The sequence below is a fragment of the Microtus ochrogaster genome, chromosome 19, assembly GCF_000317375.1.
Source record: "Microtus ochrogaster isolate Prairie Vole_2 chromosome 19, MicOch1.0, whole genome shotgun sequence".
Classification (NCBI taxonomy): domain Eukaryota; kingdom Metazoa; phylum Chordata; class Mammalia; order Rodentia; family Cricetidae; genus Microtus; species Microtus ochrogaster.
Window position 1 is genome coordinate 25859130 of NC_022021.1, and position 21052 is coordinate 25880181.

At 40.4% G+C, this 21052-nt stretch overlaps 1 protein-coding gene across 1 annotated transcript in view; it reads left to right on the forward strand.

Moving 5' to 3' along the window:
• C6 (complement C6) overlaps positions 1-21052 on the forward strand; it is a 65069-nt gene that overhangs the window by 30323 nt on the left and 13694 nt on the right. Inside the window, exons 9-15 of the mRNA XM_005356581.1 lie at positions 4154-4279; positions 11755-11921; positions 13200-13425; positions 14565-14736; positions 14999-15110; positions 19361-19493; positions 20660-20848. Coding sequence (XP_005356638.1) covers positions 4154-4279; positions 11755-11921; positions 13200-13425; positions 14565-14736; positions 14999-15110; positions 19361-19493; positions 20660-20848 — 1125 coding nt within the window. The remainder of the gene's footprint in view (positions 1-4153; positions 4280-11754; positions 11922-13199; positions 13426-14564; positions 14737-14998; positions 15111-19360; positions 19494-20659; positions 20849-21052) is intronic.

Genomic DNA, 21052 nt, shown 5'->3' on the forward strand with positions numbered 1-21052 from the left:
GAAGAAGAAGAAGAAGAAGAAGAAGAAGAAGAAGAAGAAGAAGAAGAAGAAGAAGAAGAAGAAGAAGAAGAAGAAGAAGAAGAAGAAGAAATAACTATGTTTTACTTCATATGTATGAGGTTATGAAGTGTGGCCCTATTAGTCATGGTCACTTAAAGGAGATGATTGTTACTACCTCAAGACACACAAAAAAGCATAATTTACTTATTTTAACATTTTATAGCAAATAACATATCACAACAATTTACAGCAAATTTAAAAGCAATTATTCTGCTAATGATTTTAAGTAAAGACCAATGGTGTAAGATAAAAGAATAATTAAGGACTTGACAAGAAACTAAGTAAATGTGGCCCAAATATTCATTGCTGTTGAAATTTACAAGTGCAAAGTACTTTATTTTAAGAAAGCTTTAAATTTTATGCCCTAAGGAACAGACTAAATGTTTTAGTTTACATAGAAAGCTGCAACATACACCAAGCATGTTGGTTTCTTGAGTATTATCTAAAACTTCAAATACTAATTATGATTATTATTATACATAAAAAATTTTAGGTTGCATTGTTTTTAGACACCTGTGTAACTTTAAATAGTGCCCTTCTGCTAATCTCTCATGTGTCCCTTGAGATAAAAATTGGGAAATAATGGTTACCAGAAAACAACTCATGAATTCCTCCCAATAAGTCAAAAATTAATGGCCACTATGTTTTTATACAAAACGATGTAGATGTTTATTTTAAAATACAGTAACAGATCAGCCCTGGAATCATTATTGCTAGTCCTCTGTTCTTACATATCAATAGAGAAAATATTGATGTGTGATATGCCCTGCCCTGTGTCCTTCCGAACCATCAGAACCATCCCTGTTGAAGTGCTTCCCAATAAAGGTAATGAAACAAATAACAGTCAGGGTTTTCGGGGGAGGTTTTATAAATTGATCTGGTATATTGTCTAAAATCTCAAAAGACTTACACTGTGATGTACTGTACATAGTGCCCGCCCATTGTATTTCATTTCAGTCATTTTTTCTACTGAAGCAAGGCTTGCACGATGTACTTGATGTTTTCTACCACTGAAAACGGCACCAACATCACGACTGTGCACAGATAGTTAGAGGAGCTCCTAGCCCTTGAACCTCATCAGGCCTGCAGATGAAACTATTCTGTCACTGCTGTTGGAGCCTAGGCAAAGGTTTCCTGTTCGATGAGTGTTCTTGTCAGACATACAGAGCAAAGGTTCTTACTGCTCAGAGACTAGGTCAAAGAACAGCGTGAACCTTTAACCAACCACCCAATACTTCAGTAGTTAAAGACCTGTAACCGAAACAAAAGAGTGACAGGCTTTGCTTTCCAGCTAGAAATTCTCACCTTCAATCTCTTTCTTTATAAACAGAGGTGGAGACTGACAGAGACACACCAAAGAACAAAGGTTGAGGTGTGAGAGGGAGCTAAAACTAAACCTTCATACATATTCATATACATTAGATATACACAGACATTTTATATATATGTACATATATATATAGTATTTACAGCATACATATTTGTGTGGCTGTATCCCATACATCCAATAACATTGTGTTCAATATTCTTATAATCTGAATATTTTTATGTGCAGAAAACTTTTGGGCTACAGTAATATTACCATCTTAATTATGATAAAAATGAATCACACTCGGACAGAGTAAATCCTATAAGAATGTAATTCTCCAAAGGGTGGGCATTCCTGCATTTTGCTCTCTAAGTGAACCTTTTCTTTTTCTCACTTTCTTAATCTAGAAATAAGATTAAAAGTAGATTGTAGATTTAAGGTATTGTTAGGCTTTCTTCCACAGCAACTACACCTCCTTGGCTTTCGTTTTTTTCTAAAATAGCTTGGGTGTTCTACAGTACTTTTCCTTTCACGAGAATGCAATTTAATTGAACCGTGTTTTGTTTGCATTCCGCCACTGTCTCATTCCTCTGTTGTTCAGGTTCCCATCAGTATGCTAAAAACTTGAATAAAAGTTGACTACTTCAGCACACAAGGTGAAAGAATCTCACAAATATGGAGTGGGCTGTAAGTCATGGGGATACTCTGAACAAGAGGGTAATTGTAAAGACCTTTTGTGAGGATGTCATCTTCTGCTTTGAATTTGAAGAGAAAAAAATAGTCACCTCAGTATTTCTCAGAATAATGTTTTCTAAATTATTTCTAAGCCTTTACTGTATTTTGATAAAGCAAATCGTCAAGCACAGTATTTTGACTCAAGCTGCTGACTTGCTCATTCAGAAAAAAACCGAGGTGCTACAGAAACACTCATCCTTTTGCGACAGCATAAAGACAATCAGGTGAGACAGGTCAGGTACCAGAGCCCCAGGGAGACTCCCCCAGACAATACATGCAAAGACCACATGTGTGCCACTAATAGGGACCAAAGAGCATGCACAGAAAGTCACCAGTGAGACCTTGATTCTTTATTCACTGTCTTGTTATCACCATGAAACAGAGTCATCCTTCATTTCTTTAAGGATTCACGTATGGTCGTCAAGTATATGAAATTAACTTTGCCCTTGGGTAAATCATTGTGTTATAATTAATTAGTCACATACATTTAATTCTAATTCATAAGCTTTAAAAAGAGAATGAAGGAATAAGAAAAAAGAATTATAAGCTGTAGATGCTTCAAATTTTGACTTAAAAAAAGTGTTACCAGATATACATATTTATTCCTCAAGACTGGATGAAATAGCCATCTTCTGGGTTAGAGTTGAAAATGCAAATACAAGGGCTTCAAGCTAATTTTCACTCCTGACAAATAATATGTTCCTTCAAATGTGTCAGACTTAACCCCTAAAAAGTAAAAGAACACTGAAGAAGGCCGACCTACTTCACGTCTATGAACATCTCTGAAAAATCTGTGCACACATGCCTTCCCTTTGACGTCAGGTCCAATCTGAGGTGTGCCTCAGGCTCTCACAATGCTTGTCCCTGTGCACTGTAACCTGTAAGCGTAAGTGCCAGAATTTGAGAAAGCTGTCGCGTTCAAAGTGGTTAAGCGCTGGTATTACAGCCTATCCCCCGTGCAGTCAGATGTCTTGGAATGCCAGGAAGAAAACAGAAAGTATCAATTTCCTTCACATTATCTCAAATAAGTAGTGCCCACTGTGCTTTTAGGTATGCTAGATCTATCTCTCTGTGCCATCTTGACCTCACAGGTAGAGTCTCATGTAAGTAGGCATAATCACGGGCACTATGGTGGAAATGATTTGAGTATTCAAGTGTCAAATGCTTTAATAGCTGAGGGATGATAAGACATTGACAAAGGTTGGGGATTGATAAAGGCCTTCTAATGGAATGGTTTCAGCCTCCAAGCTTCAGAGTTCTTACATGATATATAAGACAGTAGAGAGTCAGCCAATGAAATCAATACTGGGGATTTGGGAAGATGTTGATTCCAATTCCCAACCTGAAAAGACAGAAATTAGGTAGTACTGCTTCCCTCGACCCATCAGGGAAATGGCATCAAATATAGATTTATATTCAGATAAGAAGACAAAACAACCAATGAAGAGTCTGAAAAGTTCCCCAGTCCGGACTTTAGAATTTCTACTAAAAGGTTTGAGGAAGAGGGATGAAAGGAGTAACCAAGTCATGGGGAAAAAAAGCCCAAATAAATATGAAAATGAGCAGTGGGTGATGGACACGTGGCAAAGAGTCATTCTTGAGACAGTGCACAAGTGAAGGGACTCACACATGACAACAATGAGTCCAAAATGTGGGTCACGTGGCAAAAAAGAGACTCAATGTTCAGGGCTACCCAGAAGCAGTGCACCACAGAAAAGACAGTCCTTGTATCCATTGTGTACTGGGGCCCAAAGACAGGCTGGGAGAGACAACAAGAGCCCCTTGGGATGGGCTACAGTGGCCTCACGAGTGCTGCCTGGGACCAGTAGCAAGGCTGAAGACAGTGGGAATTAATGGAATCTCTTCCATTTGGAATTTCCTTGGGACATGTGTAGGGCTGAATTTCAAGGCAAAACTGTCTATTAGAGCAGATCAGAAGAGAAGCTGATGACAGTATCCAGCCCCAACAGTTGCCAGAGTCACAGGGTCCTCTTCCCTGAATTCTAAATGGTGCATTCTCAGGGGTTTTGCTTGTATTTCATTTCCCAGGATTGACAGAAGAAGAAACCAAAACGTGTGTCTGGCATGAAACAAAGAGACGTATTCTTATCTTCTTTACATCTACAGTCAAGGAACACCAGTGCGTCACAAATAAGCTGTCTGAAAAATATGAAGGTAACAGCAGTCTTTTGGAAGTTGGTCCAGTGTGTCGTTTGTCCAGGATGCCCATCATTTAACCGTATTACCCATGACTACTATGTCATTGCTATTATTTCTCTGCTCCAAAACACCACGTGCCAAGAGGGAAGGTATAAATAAAATATCATTAGCACTACTTTAAAAAAAAGAAAAGGAAAGTGGGTGGTGGTGGTGGATTAAAGAATCCCAGAACTCATAAGTCAGACACAAGAGGATCTCTGTGAGTTCACGGAGCAAGTTCCAGGACTACACAGAGAAAACCCCTGTCTTAAAAAAAAAAAAAAAAAAAGAAAGGAAGGGGTTTTTTTTTTTTTATTCAAAGTCTATTCAATTCAATGAAGAGTATACTGAATTTTCCCACAGATAAAGCTCTTTATCAGAGTTCTTATCAGGCATTGAAAAGTAAACATGAGTATAAACCAGACATCCCCACTAAGAAACTTAGAAAGCAAAGATAGGTGGGTAACCAACCATTAAAATCATAGACGCGTTATGAGAATGCTGGAATTCTTGCCACCTGCCACCACAAAGGTACACCTGCAGAAACAGGGGCTGAATCTTTAAAATTTGGTTTATTCATACTTGAGATCTAAAAAGGCAAAAGACTAGCATATTTTGGAAAATACCTTATGTCTCTGACCAGCAGAGTTTATAAGCATAAGGGAAATGGATTCGGCAAGCACAAAAACTGTCCCCCATGCCAGAGTTAGTCCCACCCTTCTGGTCATGCCAGCCACATTTCTGAGACGTGTCATGCATGTCTGCTCTTATCATTCCTTGCACCAGTCCCTTATTCTCTGAACGTCTGGGCTCAGGCCCTTCTTGGAACACTGAGCTTAATTACTATGTGCCTGAGTGAGGCAAGGATTCCAGCAGGGGTATCTGGGCTGAAAGGTAGGGCGGGGAGCTTAACTCAGAACACACCAATCATTAACAGTGTAATATTAAAAGCACGTGTGTACTGATTCCTTTTTATAACATTCCATCTTACAGAAGCATCTCTAATGGCACCAAATATAAAAGTTCCCCTTGTGGTCTTGTACCTCATTAACTCCCATTATCTCATCTTTACAAGATCCTTAATGTATAATAATAGATGGCATTATGACACTGTGCAAACTGGCTGATTGTCCCCACAGCTCCTTAACAGTGAGGTAATCCTCCAGCATACTTGGGCACGTGGGAACACACACACACACTTATAACTTAATGTGAACAGTTTAAACACCTCTATGCCTGAAACAAATATTATAAACAGACTACAAATAGGAGCCAAGATTGAAGGCACTCAGTTAGTGTCGGGTAACCACATGTGAAAACCGTTTTCCCAAAAACCTCTTGGCTTTAGTTCTTTTTTGAACGACTGTCACAAAAGATTCCATTCTTGTTTTTGGCTTTGAGAGAGGGTCTTACTATGAAGCTCAAGCTATCCTCTAACTCATTACCTTGCTGTTTCAACTTCCTGAGTGGGAAAAATACAGATTAGAATACTTATTTTGATTCTGGCTATTTCTACTCTTATATCTGAATTTTTCTGAAATCATTATTGATTCATCATTAGTGGTTTGATCATGATTAATTCTCATTGCCAAGGTGAACTATGTTCTGGTTTGTTTGATCTGATTCCTTGTTGGGGTATCTAGATTACATTTGTGACATAATGAAACAAATTAAATCATCTGTTCATTTAGTTAAACTATAAAGTTCTGTTTTGTTTTAATTCTTTGGGTTTTTTTTAGAATTTCATACATGCGTATTTTATTTACAATATTTCAACTCCTTTTTATACCCCCTCCAACTCCTCTCATGCCGCTCTTCTATTCTCTCTCATATCTATGATCTCTTCTTCTATAACTGTTAATACATATTTACACACATATATGTTTATTTGTGCATGTGTGTATCTACATAAAACCTACTGAGTCCATATAGTGTTGCTCATAGAGACATACCTTTAGTGCTAACTACTTGGGATTGTATAACATAGGAGGATGCTCATCCCTAAAGAAAACATTCTCCACTCTCAGCAGCCACTGATTATTGCCTGTAGTTCTTCATCTAGAGGTGGAACCTTGTGAAATCTCCCAGCCACCTGGCATGTTGACAAATATAGTCGTTATAAGGTCTTGTTTCAGCAACCATACTGAGATTTTATGGGTCCAACTTCCCTGACATCTAGGACATGCTATACAGCGGCAGTGAATCTCAGTCTCCGGCTTTTACAACCTTTCTGGCCCATCTTCCACAGTATCCCCTCAGCCCTAGTACAGGATTACATTAGATGTACTAGTTGGAACTGGTCACCCATGTCCATTTACTCTCTTCTTTTTTGGCCAATTGTAGATCTACCTAATAGCCTCTGTCCATTGCAAAAGGAAGCTTCTTGGATGAGGGATGACAGTCAGGTTTCTCTGTGGCTATAAGGATAACTATTTAAAGGGGATTGGATTGAATACAAACCAAAAGGTTATGTTGTTGTTGCTGTAGGACTTAGACAGACTTTGTGGCTACTGGATTTTTAAAGGCTTTTTCTTATTAGTGTCTTCGTCTCACAGTTATTGTCTGAGAATTATACAGCATCCTACATTCTAATAAGAGTTGTCCAAGATAACAGAGACTCGAGTGACCTTCAACAGTGAGCCGTGTCATTGTATGAGGAACAAGTTAGAGGGAGAGAAAATACAAAGGAAGCCAAAATTCTTTCTATATCAACCTTAATTGGGGTTTGAGCTACAAAGGTCATTCCCTCTCTGTAGAACTCGGGGAGAAAGCAAATGGCTGCTTTTTCTTTTCCAGAGGGGTGTAAGGAGAGTTAGACGCATTTTTCAGAACATTCTCCCAAGAGGCTGTCACAAGGAATGAAGCCTGTGTCCCCATCCAGTCATAGTTCTGAAATAAATCAAACTGAACTGGCTGAAAAGAAATGTAGCCTTAAAAGGCCATAAAGACCTTAACCCAAAAGGAAGAGCAGAATAGGCCCGAGAGCATTTTTAAACCAGAGGCAAGGGTGCCATGGGCTCACCTGGCCTTGAGGCTAAGACTTTGCCTCTTTCTCTGCGAGCTAAACGTTTCCAATCATCTAAACAACTCGCGTTCTCTCCTATGCCTTAGAACTATAAATAACTTCTACTTTATATGAAATTCTTCATCTTCCTTGATTGATTGCTACTCATTCTGCTCCAAACACACAGAAGTACAATCGCAGAAACTCCCAGATCTGAACTTTGCAGTCTCATGAGGAATAAAGATGAAAAACAAATGCAAGTGGTTTTACTGTAATAATTAATAGACAGTTTTAATTGTTATTTTAATCAGCACTAACCTGTGTGCCATGTTAGTTAAAAATATCCATTTATATGTCAGTACTAGAAACATATTAGATACAAGTTTTTTTTTTCTATCTAATTTCTCTTACACCAGCAAGCCCTGCAAAACTCAGCTCAAAGTAATAAAACCCTCATTTTCCACTGTGGAATTTATCAAATCTAAATCCCCATTCATCCTGCTGCTCAAAACCTTTTTCTCTTTTTGGAAGGAAAATGGCCCAAGTCATTGAGTATTTTTTTTTCATTTTATAATTAATATTTTAATTTCCTCTTCTGAGTCACAGGAGGCTTGGGCTTTTGATATTTAAATTCAGACATTAAGAGCTGGACAATTACTTTTATCTCTCAGGAGACTGGTCCTACACAGTAAAAATTATGGCCTTTCAGTCTATGATTACCCACCGGATTTAGAAAAGTGCACTTGAGAGTTCAAAAGAAAAGGTTTGCCTCTCTTTTCTCTCTTCTCTACCCCGGGCTGTTCATATGCAAAGCCCATGAGGCAGCTTGAAATGGGACAGGAAGGGGGAGAATGGAGTTTAGGAACACAAGCAAAGTAATCATTTTCAGGAGTTTAACCCAGCGAGTATGTATAGAACTCAAGGTGGAAGACACTGGCCCCAGTGAGGCGATGAGAGCAGAATCATTTAGTGTGTGAAAATACTGGGAAAAGGCAATGAGGAGCGTTTCTGAATTTAAGTGTTTACTATGCTAACAATGTGATTTCTATTTTGAGGTCACCAAATCTTGAAATTGTAATTTTTGATAGGCAGTCTAGGATGCCTTTCCCAGCTCCTCCCTGCATCATTATAATTAGGGTCAGGTGCCTTCCTATTGGTTCACTCGGCAAGCTATTCATATGACAGCATTCAGCATACTGCGTTGTAACTTCTTATTTTCTTCACTACCTCTTAAGAAAACCTAAAATGTTGTCATAGTCTCTATGTTCTCTGTACGTAGGGCACTGCAAATGCTTAATAGAACACTTTGGTAAACACATGAAGGGCAGAAAGAAAGAGAATGCAGGAGGAAAGGAAGGGAAGAAGAGTTAGGAATCAACATTGATCAAGTCCGTACTATATCCCAGGCCCAATTTTCTGGTACGTGTGAACTGATCTTTCCCAGTGTCTAATCCCTATGGCTGGCCTGTGAGATAGATCTCATTAGGACCTCCAATTTGTAGATCAGGGAATGAAAGCACAGAGAGACAGAGAATGAATATACACAAACTAATAATAAACACGTCAATTTGACTTAAGCGTAAGTTTGTAATATAAAGATGACTTCTGAAAATAGCTTTGGTCGAAATTCAGCAGTACTTGCATGCCCAGTTAAAATATTTGGATGCAATCCTAGTAAAGACTCATACTAACCCACTTACAATCAAGATGATGCCTATATGTGATGGGGGTAAGCACATCCCATCTTTAATCTTGAAGACTGTGACAAGGTTAAAGTTTTTTTTTTCTGAGTTCTTTTTCTTTTTTGATGCAAAATTCCTAACATACAACCTTTTATCATTTTACATAGCTATCCCCCTTTCCCACCCTCTCTCCTCTTCCTGGGCCACTCTCCCCCACCCCACTCCGCCATCCACTCCTCAGAAAGGGTAAGGCTTCCTGTGGGGAGTCAACAAGGTCTGACACATCACTTCGAAGCAGGACCAAGGCCTTCTATGTCTCGGCTGAACAAGGTGTCTCTCCAAAGATAATGGGCTCCAAGATGCCAGTTCAAGTACTAAGGATAAATCCTGGTCCCACTGCCAGTGGCTCCACAAACTGCCCAGGTCCAAACTAGGCCCACTGAATGGAGATAGTTGTGAGGCTTCGGCAGTTGTTTCTGTGGGTATCACCATCATGGTCTTGACCCCTTTGTTCATATTATCACTCCTCCCTCTCTTGGACTAGTCTCTGGAAAGCTCGGCCCAGGGCTTTGCTGAGGATCTCTGCATCTGCTTCCATCAATTGCTGGATGAAGGTTCTATGTTGACCATTAAGGTAGTCATCAATTTGATTACTGGGAAGACCAATTTAGGCATCCTCTCCACTGTTGCTTAAAGTCTTAGCTGGGGTCATCCTTGAGGATTCCTGGGAATTTCCTTAGTGCCCTGTTTCTTGCTAGCCCCTTAATGGCTCCCTTTATTCAAGATATCTCTTTCCTTTCTTTCCCTCTCTGTCCTTCCCCGTTCTTTAGCATCCTGTTCCCTCATGTTCTCCTCTTCCCTCCCCTCTCCCCTCCACCTCCCCTTCATCCTCCCTTCTCTCCCACACATCCACTCCCAATTTTTCTCAGGAGGTCTTGTCTGTTTCTCCTTCCCAGAGGGATCCACATATGTCTTTCTTAGGGTTCTCTTTGTTTCCTAGCTTCTCCGGGATTGTTGACTATAGGCTGGTTATCCTTTGTTTTACATAATATCCACGTAAGAGTGAGTACATACCACGTTTGTCTATCTGGGTCTTGTTTACCTCACTCAGGATGATTTTTTTTCCAGTTCCATCCATTTGCATGCAAATTTCACGATGTCGTTGTTTTTTTTTTTACCAATGAGTAACACTCCACTGTGTAAATGTACACATTTACACTTGAAAACTGTAACAAGGTTAAAGATTTTTTTTCTGAGTTCTTGAAAGTATAAAGAGATTCTGCATTTCCAGTAAGCTGTGCTTCTCCCACCCCAAATAAACAAAGACAAACATTACCAAAAAATTCATAGACTTAGTATTGGGCCTTACTTTCTGCAAGACAACAGAGCAATGAGGGAATTAAAAAATAAAATCAGAGAAGTCAAAAGGATGCTTTTTTAGCTGTGGCATCCTGAGACATTGAATAACTTTCACCCTTGCAGAGCTCACTGACCAAATTCTAATTTTGTCCCCAACGTGGATTCACTATGTGACCAACGTCAAGAGCTTAATCTTTCCTTGTATAGGATTTCTCACACATAAAGTGGAAATTATTATAGTATTTATTTTGTGTGTGTGTGTATCTTGAGAATCCCCATTATGTGAGAACAAAATCCACCCTATGTTAAACATTAAGTTTGTGTCAGCCAGTTTGATGCTGTAGTTGACCATGTGACATATAGTAAAAGGTTGATAGGAATATAACCTGGTGGTAGAATGCTTGCCTAGCGAGCAGAGGATCCTAGGGATAAGGAAATTGAATTCTGAATTCTGTTAAAATCAGTTAATAGTATTATATTAATGATTTTCCCTTCTTAAGACCCCACACCCAGCATATATAACATCTACTGCAATCTGTTTGTAAAATATATGGCATCAATCCGAATATTAACTACATGACAAGTTACTGTCCTATCCATCAATAAACATCAACATAAGGTTGATAAACATACTGTTTTATCCTCTCTCCCCTACCCTGCTGTTCTACGGAAATAAATACAAAGCATCTAAGTATTTCTTATGTCCTCCCTTTGAAAATAATGAGATTTCTTTCTTCATGCAAGAGTACTTCTCCTGTTTGACACCACCTCACTTGAGACTTTCTGAACAGTAATGGCGTGGTTAAGCCTTACCAAAAGTTTAGAGTTAGTACCGAGGGATGGAGCTGATTCTCACCCAGTGATTCTGCTCAGTTTTGTCTCCTATTCATATCTGAGGTTGTAAATTTAAAGACATACTATCGCTTATTTTTTTTTTAACCTGGGTTTGAAAGTTTCAAACAGTCAGCAAAAGAACACGACTTATGTCATTCCATGGATCCCAAACTTAGAGGACTATAAATCCAAACATGGAAAGTTGGCTTCAAATAGTCAGGAGCAAAACAATTTGGAGAATAGGGTGAATTTCCTTCCCACAGCTACCTGTTGCTAACTACGTGTTTTTCAAACATATTGCTTGCAGCTTCAGTATCTGCAGTGACACAGTATCTACTTAGGACTGTTGAGAGAATTGTGTAAGATAACAAGTATGACGAGCCTGGAGTGTGCCCTCTGCTGACTAATGGCACCACTGGCACTGTTAATGTAATTGGTATTATTGGCCCCCTGTAGGGATAAGGGTATTCTTTATTCTCTCTCTGAACTTACTCATTGGCACTACCTGGCTTGTCTTTAAAGTATGAATTTGCAATACACTTGCATGGATCATTTCCTTGACTATCTTGCAGGTTCCTTCTTGCAGGGAGCAGAAAAATCCATATCCCTGGTCCAGGGTGGGAGGAGTCGGGAAGCAGCAGCCTTGGCATGGGAGAAAGGGAGCTTTGGTCCCAAGGCGGAAGTCTACTCTGAGTGGTTAGAATCAGTGAAGGAAAACCCCGCTGTGATTGATTTTGAGGTGAGACTAAGAATATTAAAGGTAAGGGGGTACAGTAGTTCCCCCCCACACTCTGGGCTGCATGCCACACAATTCTCTTTCTTTCCTTTTCAGATGATAAACAAATATGTATCGGAAAAAATGCCTGTTTTTAACAGACAGGCACGATGAAAATTTTTAAAAAAAAAAAATGTTAAATGGCACATCTATTGCTTTTAACTTTTAAATGAGCATTCTAGCACCGTATTTAAAATTGTAGCTGTGCATGACATACTGAGAAGGGGAATTAGTGAATAAGATTGCTCACACTTGCCCTGGAGTAGCGCGCTTTTTCTCCCTGTGAAACAGTGATTTCCATTTTTGTAATTTGTTTTGTGTGTGACTCTATTTTGTGAACACATTAAGAGAATTTTAGATCCATTCAATTTCCAGTTCCCATCATCATCAATTTGACTTTCCAGTCTTGTGTTTGTTGTGATTAGACCAAAAAAAAAAATGAGTTTTGTTGTTCATGGGATACTTTGCATGATATTGTCATGTAGAGTCAGATTTGCCTATGGCATAACTACCTTCTAAAAGGCTCCCCAAAGCTATTATGCTGGTTCACTTAAATAGAGATAGAACAGTTGAATCATTATAAACATGGGATCATTTACATGATGCAGAAAAAAAAACACATGCGCTCCACAGATTTATGGTAGGAACAAAGTCAGCACTATACTAGATGGTTGTTTCTTTGGGCAATTAGAAAAGGTTATAGAGTAAGCACATTTTTTTGTTGCCATTACCTGTGTTGTTACTATAATCCTCCCATTCATGTGAATGGCAAGTTCACCTCTCCTTTCCCACCCAATGGTGCATTTTCTCAACTGACTCCAACAAAAGCCAGTGTCCATCCTTAGCCAGCAATGAACATCCTCCTGGTCCTCTCCTGATCTCCCTGAATCAAAGTTAATGAGGTAACAACTGAGCCCAAATGAGCATCAGTCATTCTTGGTGCCCTATCTCAGCACTTCAGCTGCTTAGGTTTGATGCTTAATAAGTAACATGACATGAGCCCAAATAAGCAACATGTGGTTTCCTTCAGGGATGGTTAATTCTACACAATTTGCACCTGCCCTTGGGCACTGGGCTTTTACTCTCCTGGCTCAATAGACAAATATCTATACTAGATCCGCTAAAAATCCCTTGGAAGTGGGAAGTTTACTGGTAAGCACTGATTCAAAGAGAGCTAGATAGTGGTGGCAAAATAATGTCCATGTGGTAGTGACTCCATCTCTCTCTGTTGTGTGTTCTTAGCTTGCCCCCATCACCGACTTGGTCAGAAACATCCCATGTGCAGTGACGAAAAGGAACAACCTCAGGAAAGCATTTCAAGAATATGCAGCCAAGTTTGACCCTTGCCAGTGTGCGCCATGTCCTAATAATGGCCGCCCCAGGCTCTCAGGCACAGAATGTTTGTGTGTGTGCCAGAGTGGCACCTACGGGGAGAACTGTGAGAAGCGATCTCCGGATTACAAGTCTGGTGAGTGTCAGGGATTGATTGTGAGGTCGGTGCCTTTCCCACTCAGAAATATATTATAGGCTGGCAAATTTACGTAAAATAAAACTCACTAGAAGCCTCCACCTTATAAACAAGCTTCCAAAAAGGTAAACAACACTGGGCTCTGCTGTAACCTATGAGCTGCATGACACTGGGAAATTTATGTAACCTGTCCAAGCTACAACGTCCTCATCCATAAGATGAGGCTAATTCTACTATTACTTGAAGGTTATGTGTGTGTGTTTAAACATTATAAAGAATTCATAGTATACTGCTTACAAGACATCATAAAAATTAATACATGATATGGTATCTTTGTTTCTCTTTTACCATTGTGACAAAATGCCATGAACAAGACAGCTGGTAGAAGAAAGGGTGTATCTGGGGTGTACAGTTCCGGAGGGTTAGGATGTTGGGGAGCACTGGCAGGATTGGGTGGCGGGTCTCTAGAGCAAGAGCTGAGACCTTACATCTAGAACCACAAACAGAAAGGGGAGAGAGAACACAGGAAACAGTACACAGCTTTTGAAACTTCAAAATCCAACCCCAACAAAACATTTTCTCCAGCAAGGCTACACCTCCTCAGCCTTCCCAAAACAGGGATAGCAACTAGGGATCAAATATTCAAACGTCAGAAACTATGGAGTGCATTTACCATTCAAACCACCACATACTGTTCCTGGAGAATTATATTATTATGTGTATTATAATGTATAAGCAGGATGTTCATAAAGGAATAAATTAGGTCACAAGCAAGGTTTTCATACATGGCTAAATACATTAACTCAGATTTTCTTCAGAAGAGGGAAAGACCTAGGAGTGAGGACATGTTCTAATACTTATAAAGGTAAGACTGAGATATTGACTGGGCACTTATCATCAATATTAAGACTCAGAGTGGTTATTTGGGACCAGGCAATCAGAACAGGAAACGTCCACCTATAGAAAAGTAATCAAACAATGTATCAGACCCCTTCCATGAGCTACTTTTTGCAATCCTCATTATAAAGCTGTAGCATCCCACAAAGCCTGTCACAGACAGATGTGTGGAAACTAGGCCGTCTCGTTTCAAAGCCCAAACTTTTCACAGTAGGGTGGCAATGGGTCTTCCTCTGTTCCAGACGCAGTGGATGGAAACTGGAGCTGCTGGTCTTCCTGGAGCACGTGCAATGCTGTTTACAAGAGATCGAGAACCCGGGAGTGTAATAACCCTGCCCCCCAGCGAGGAGGGCAACATTGCCAAGGCGAGCAGCAGCAAGAGGAAGACTGCACATTCTCCATAATGGAAAACGTGTAAGGCTGGGTGCCCGGGAACCAGGATCACTGGTTAGCGTCTGCTACTGTTAATAAAAAATCACTTGGAATTTTAGGTGTGCCTACGCAATGGACGAGTGAAGTGCCAAATCTGCTGCTACCCTTAGTTCACTAAGCAGGGAGTCCTCTCTATTTAGTCAGTATCTGAATATTATAAATATATCAACATATATTTATATATTGCTTTAATATATGCATGCCTGTGTATGTGCACACACACACATTTATTTTTCCCTTTTAGTGGGCAACCATGCATCAGCGACAATGAAGACATGAAAGAGGTAGACCTTCCTGAGAGAGAAGCAGATACTGGGTGTCCTCCACCAGCTCTCCCTGAAAATGGATTTATCTGGGTAAGTATCCTAACCGTAACTTTTGGCTTGAGGTTCAAAAGGAGAACTTGAAATGTATGAGTTTTCTTTTCAGTAGAATTATTATTTTCCTACTTTAAGAATATGTTGTCTCAAAAGTACAAAGAGATAGCCAAGATAATGCTGGAACACCCTATTGTCGTGATGTCCCTGGAGGTATCTTCATGCCTGCTTGTTAGTCAGGGAAGAGCCAGGTGATGTTGTCCGTACCACTCAGGTCATAAGAAGGCAGTAGACTGTGTGAGTAGAAAAAGGACAGGGTAGGTTTGGATGGCTCCAACAGTCTGCAACTGAGACCCGTCTGTTGACTTCTACATCTGAGAAAACTAACACCCGTCATCTCAGGCAGATTCTCTGAGAGATAAAGGAGATCTGAATAGAAGCGCTGCAGGTATTGAGTCTGTATTGTCTTTTTAGGTTAGAGATCTGTAGAACCCTTGAGCAGTCAGTACAAGACTATACACACACACACACACACACACACACACACACACACACACACACACACACGGGAGGAGGGGCGCAGATTCCAAGACAGGGAGGCTGGTTCCGAGTCAGGGTTTCTCTGTATAGTCCTGACTCACTCTGTAGACCTGGTTAGCCTCAAATTCATGTAGATCCAACCACCTTTGTCTCCCAAGTGCTGGGACTAAAGATGTGTGCCACCACTGACCTGCCCAATAGCATTTTAATTTTCATGTTTTTATCAAACCACAATATGTTTCCATGCTTTTTTTTAAAGAGCTGAACACTCATTGTCACACAAGTCTGTGACTTTAGATATAAATCTTCCAACGTGTGTGTGTATGTGTGTGTGTGTGTGTGTGTGTGTGTGTGCAAAATCTTCAGATTGGTCACAAAAAGCATACTTTATCCATTTTACATTTTTAAACTGAATAAAACTTTTAAATTGATCTTTTGCCAGTAGTATACTTATTACCAGAATTCAGTAACATTCAGATCTCTAAAAACACTCTCATATCAAGGGCCCACTGCCCGCATTGTGTATTCTAATGTACTGTGCCTAAAAACACTGTCAGAGATATCAAGGGCCCATCGCCTGCATTGTATATTCTAATGTGCTGTGCCTAGTGGCCTTAAGAGGAGGAATTTTGGAAGGAGGTAATTGCAATCCAGCTTTATTCCAGGGCAGAGGTCTGTGTCTCACCAATGCAGAGGAGGGCATAAAACACAGAGCAGCCACTTCCTCTCCCATGGTTTCTGGTTCACTAGCTCTCAAATAAGACCCTGTCTTACTTAGGATTTCTATTGCTGTGAAGAGACGCGATGGCCATGGCAACTCGTATAAAGGAAAGCATTTAATGGTGAGCTGGCTTGCAGTTCCAGAGGTTTAGACCCGTATTGTTATGGCAGGAAGCATGGCAGCAGGCAGGCACACACAGCACTAGAGAAGCTGCTGAGAGTTCTACATCCCGATTGGTAGGCAGCAGGAAGTAAGTAAATTGTGAGCCATTAGGCCTAGCTTGAGCTTCTGAGGCCTCAAAACCCACCCTCCTAGTGACACACTTCCTCCAACAAAGCCCCACCAATTTCAACAAAGCCACACCTCTTAATAGGACCACTTCCTGTGAGACTATGGGGGGACATTTTCTTTCAAACCATCACAGGTACCAAAGCACCAATATCCACAAACTCCCATATCATGTTAATGCTTCTAGACTGGAACCATACGACGGAGACCAATCCTTTAGAACAGGTGTCAGCAAACTACAGCCTAGAGGCTCGATCTAGTTTGTTACCTTAAAAAATTAAATTTGACAACATGGCCATACTTATTTACTTAGATATTGCATTTGACTGCTTCCAGGCAGTACTAGAAAACATGAATAGTTATGACAGATGCCCTATGACCAACAGCTGACTGATACACACCCTTTACAGAACAACATTTTCCTGTTCCTGCTTTAGAACATAGATGTCAAAATTATATATTGTCAAACCCAGCTGCCGAAATAATGTTTAACATATTTATACCAGCTGCATGCAAGAGCTGTTAAATTATTGTTATTTAATTTTAAAAATTCACTGAGGCTTTAAAGAGGAATTCATTATGCTTATGGATCCTCTTATAAAATTGGATTATGTCTCTTACTCTATTCCCTGCTGCTGTAACCAAGTCCCACAGACTAGAACAATATATGTATTAGAGAAAGAGTTTTTTTTAAACCTGGTGCGGTGACTCATATCTTTAATTCCACCACTCAGGAAGCAAAGGCAAGTGGATCTATATAAGTTCGAAGCCTGCTTGGTCTACATAATGAGTTACAGGCTAGTCAGGGCTACTTAGTGAGACCCTGTTTCAAAAAAAACCAAAATCAAGCAAACAAACAAAAAAAAAGTTGTTTTGCAAACAGTTGGGTTTCAGAAATAAGTTCAATAATTACAACATATTTTTATAAGCCATTACTTCATTAGAGAAATGGAGACAAGTTCAAAGCAATAATTAATTTCGGGAGAAATGCATGGATAAAAATATGGCAAGAGGTGAGGACTGTAGCACAGGTTAGTTTAAACTAACAATTCAAATTAAGAAGTGCAAGGCCCATTTTTATCTTGAAATGTTTAGGGAACCCGCATAAGGCAACACTTTATCCATTATCTGGGGAAAATGTAATGACTGATCAGTTGTTAGGAAATGAGCAGTTGTTAACTGATTTCCAGTCCATTCATCTAAAAAACATGGCACATGCTTTTAGTTGTACATTGATCATGCCGTGTATAGCTATAGCACTGAGAGCAGAAGCATTTTCTATCCTAGCAACACTAGGTATTTGTCACTTTTCTCATTGCTATGACACACGTCAAGGAAACATGTATATGGAGAAACATGAAAATGTTTAAATTTTTGAAAGGTTACATGACAGAAGTAACTAGGGGAGGAAAAATATATTTTTGTTCACAGTTTCAGAGAGGAAAGTTGTGACTGGATAGGCAACAGCCAGGGTATAGTGATATTTCATTTGTGTTTTAATAAATAAAGCTTGCCTGAAGATCAGAGAGTAAAACAGCTGCCCTGGTCAGTCTTACAGACCAGACAGTGGGGACACACACCTTTAATCCCAGCAGCCATGTTAGTTTGCCATAGAAACCAGCTGGAGGCTTCTGTCCATGGTGAAAAGAGCATGAAGAAGCTTGCCCACCTCCTCACAGACTGGGAAACACACAGAACTCAGGTAGAAAGTGTGAACTTGCTATAATCAATAAGGCTGAACCCCGGGGATACACTGCCTTCCACTGGACTCAACTTCTTTAAGGTTTCAGAACCTCCTGTAACAGCATCGCCACCCAAGGGCCAAGTGTTCAAACATCCGTACCTGCAGGGAATATTTCATATTTAAACCATAACAGAAGACATCACATATACAGTTCTGTTTGGCTCAGTGTGTGTGTGTTTTGTATGTCTGAGTGCATGTTTGTGTGTTCATATATATCAGTGTGCATAGAGGGGAGAGGTCAACTTTAAGTGCCCTTCGCTACTGCTTTCCACTTTATTATTTTTGAGAGAAGATCTCCCACTCAGTCAGCAGCTCATCAGTTGGCTAGGCTTGGTCACCAACAAGCTCCAGAGACCCTCTCCCGTCTCTACCCACCACCGATGCTAGAGTGATAGATATGGGTCACCCCATCTGGGTTTCACATGGGTGTTGAAGATCCAAACTCAGGTCCCCGCACTGCCACAACAAGCACTCTCCTGACTAATCCCCACCCCAAAGCAAGGTTTTTCATGTTTATTTTTGTTGTTGTCCATGGTGGCAGGAGCATGAGGAGAGTTGCTCACATCTGCACAGACCCAGGACACACACAGAGCTCAGGCAGAAAGCGCAACTGGGCTATAGCCTCTAAGGCCTGCACACCAGCCCCACTAAGGAGTCCTGCCTGGATGTAAACTCACAGAGATCTAGTACCTCTGCCTCTCAAGTGCTGGATTAAAGGCATGTACCATCATGTCCCAAAGGAGCAGGTTTTTTATGAGAAAAAAAACAACTCAGAGAATGAACAGCTGAAAGTTATCTGTGAAAAAAAGATGTTGATGAAGAGGAGGAATGAAAAAAACAATGTTTTGGCTGTGTTTAGAAGTAGACTCTTAAGAAGACAATGTGAGTGTGTAAATCCCAAGAGTATGAAATGGGCAGAATCCAGGAAGGCCCTAAGATATTCAGAGATGGACACCTGGTCGCATTCCTAATTTCTGCTTTCTGTTTTAAATCTAGAATGAAAAGAAGCTGTACTCCGTTGGGGAGGAGGTTGAAATTTCATGTCTTACTGGCTTCAATGCTGTTGGATACCAGTACTTCAGATGCTTGCCAGACAGAACCTGGAGGCAAGGAGATGTTGAATGCCAACGTGAGAAAGGGGCAAGCATTTGCACGACTCCCCGGCAGAGTGAAAGGGTCCTATACAAATAGAGCAAAATCAGTTCATTTTACTGTTCTTCAGTTACTGTGGTAAAAAGACTTAGTGAAGCAGTAAATGGAGCTCTGTTGCTAAAGTGCTATTTCAAAACACCAGACTTCAGCTCTCCTGCCCTTGCCTATTAGCCTCACGCACATAGTGCTGTGAAGTACACCTCTACAGACGAAATGCATGGACCCAGAAAACTTATCTAACCACAGGAATCTGCCTGAGGTCATGTAAAAACTGAAACAAATGTATAAATCCCAAAGAGATAATACTCCGATCTGGGGTCTTGTATGAGTTGCCATTGTCTCTAAATCCCTATTCTTAGGGCGGTGGTACAATCACATCCTTTACTGGAAAAGACTAAATAACGTGTTTCCTGTGGCCACCCGTGCTGTAGGTAGAGACTGAGATTCAAATAAGACTCAAGAAGGGACCTCAAACACCTCATGGGACCACTTACCTAGAGTTGAGATCAGTGTCAATTAAAATGTCCTGCTCCTGCCACTCAACCGTGTTGTAATTCACCTTAAGAAAATACAATAAGAAAAATGGTGGGATATTAGGGAAGGTAAGAGAACTTGCTACTCATGCAGAGGATTCCCATTGGTTTCCAAGAACCCCATGGCCGCTCACAACCATCTGTCTGTACATACAGGTATCTGGTGCCCTCTTCTCACTTCTTAGTCATGGCATCAAGCATGCATGTGGTGCACACACACACACACACACACACACACACACAAACACTCACGCATGCAAACGCACCTCTACACAAAGTAAAAAGAAACAGATCTTTAGAGAGAAAGAAAAACTCAAGAGCTATAAGAGCAAATTAAAAATTTCTTGAAAGAAAATTATTCAAAAACTGTAACAGAAGTCGGAGGTGTCTGGGACTAATTACTCAGCAAAGAGCTCAGCTGTAGGACAAAGGGGTTTTTAGTGGTGTTTCTGAGAGTTGGGGGGGTCCAAATTTCATTGATGAAAAGGAGGTACCACAGCCGAACACAGTAAAGCTCGCTAGTATTACCTCTTTGGTCACCTATCGTCTGCCTATACTTGGTGATTCTTCTGCTTCGCTGAGCACATCTGAGATATTACTCTTCCTGCAGGGATCGAGTGCCTCAAGCCAATGGTTCAGGATGTCCTGACAATCTCCCCACTTCAAAGAGTGTATCAGATTGGTGAATCCATTGAGCTGGCATGTCCCAAAGGCTTTGTTGTTGTTGGGCCATCAAGATACAGATGCGAGGGAGACTCCTGGACACCTCCCATTTCAGAGTCATTGACCTGTGAAAAAGGTGAGCAGAGACTCTGGATGTGGGCTTCTCATAAGGTTTGGCTGCACGGGATGGGTAATTCATCAGCTGCAACATTGTTGCTTCGGAAGTGGATTGTAGATTGAAAAGGAATGTGTAGTTTACCCTATGTCGATGACAAGGTAACTTGTTACTACCTGAGTGAATGTCTTTTTTAAAATTTTTTTTGAAAAACAGAAAAAAAAA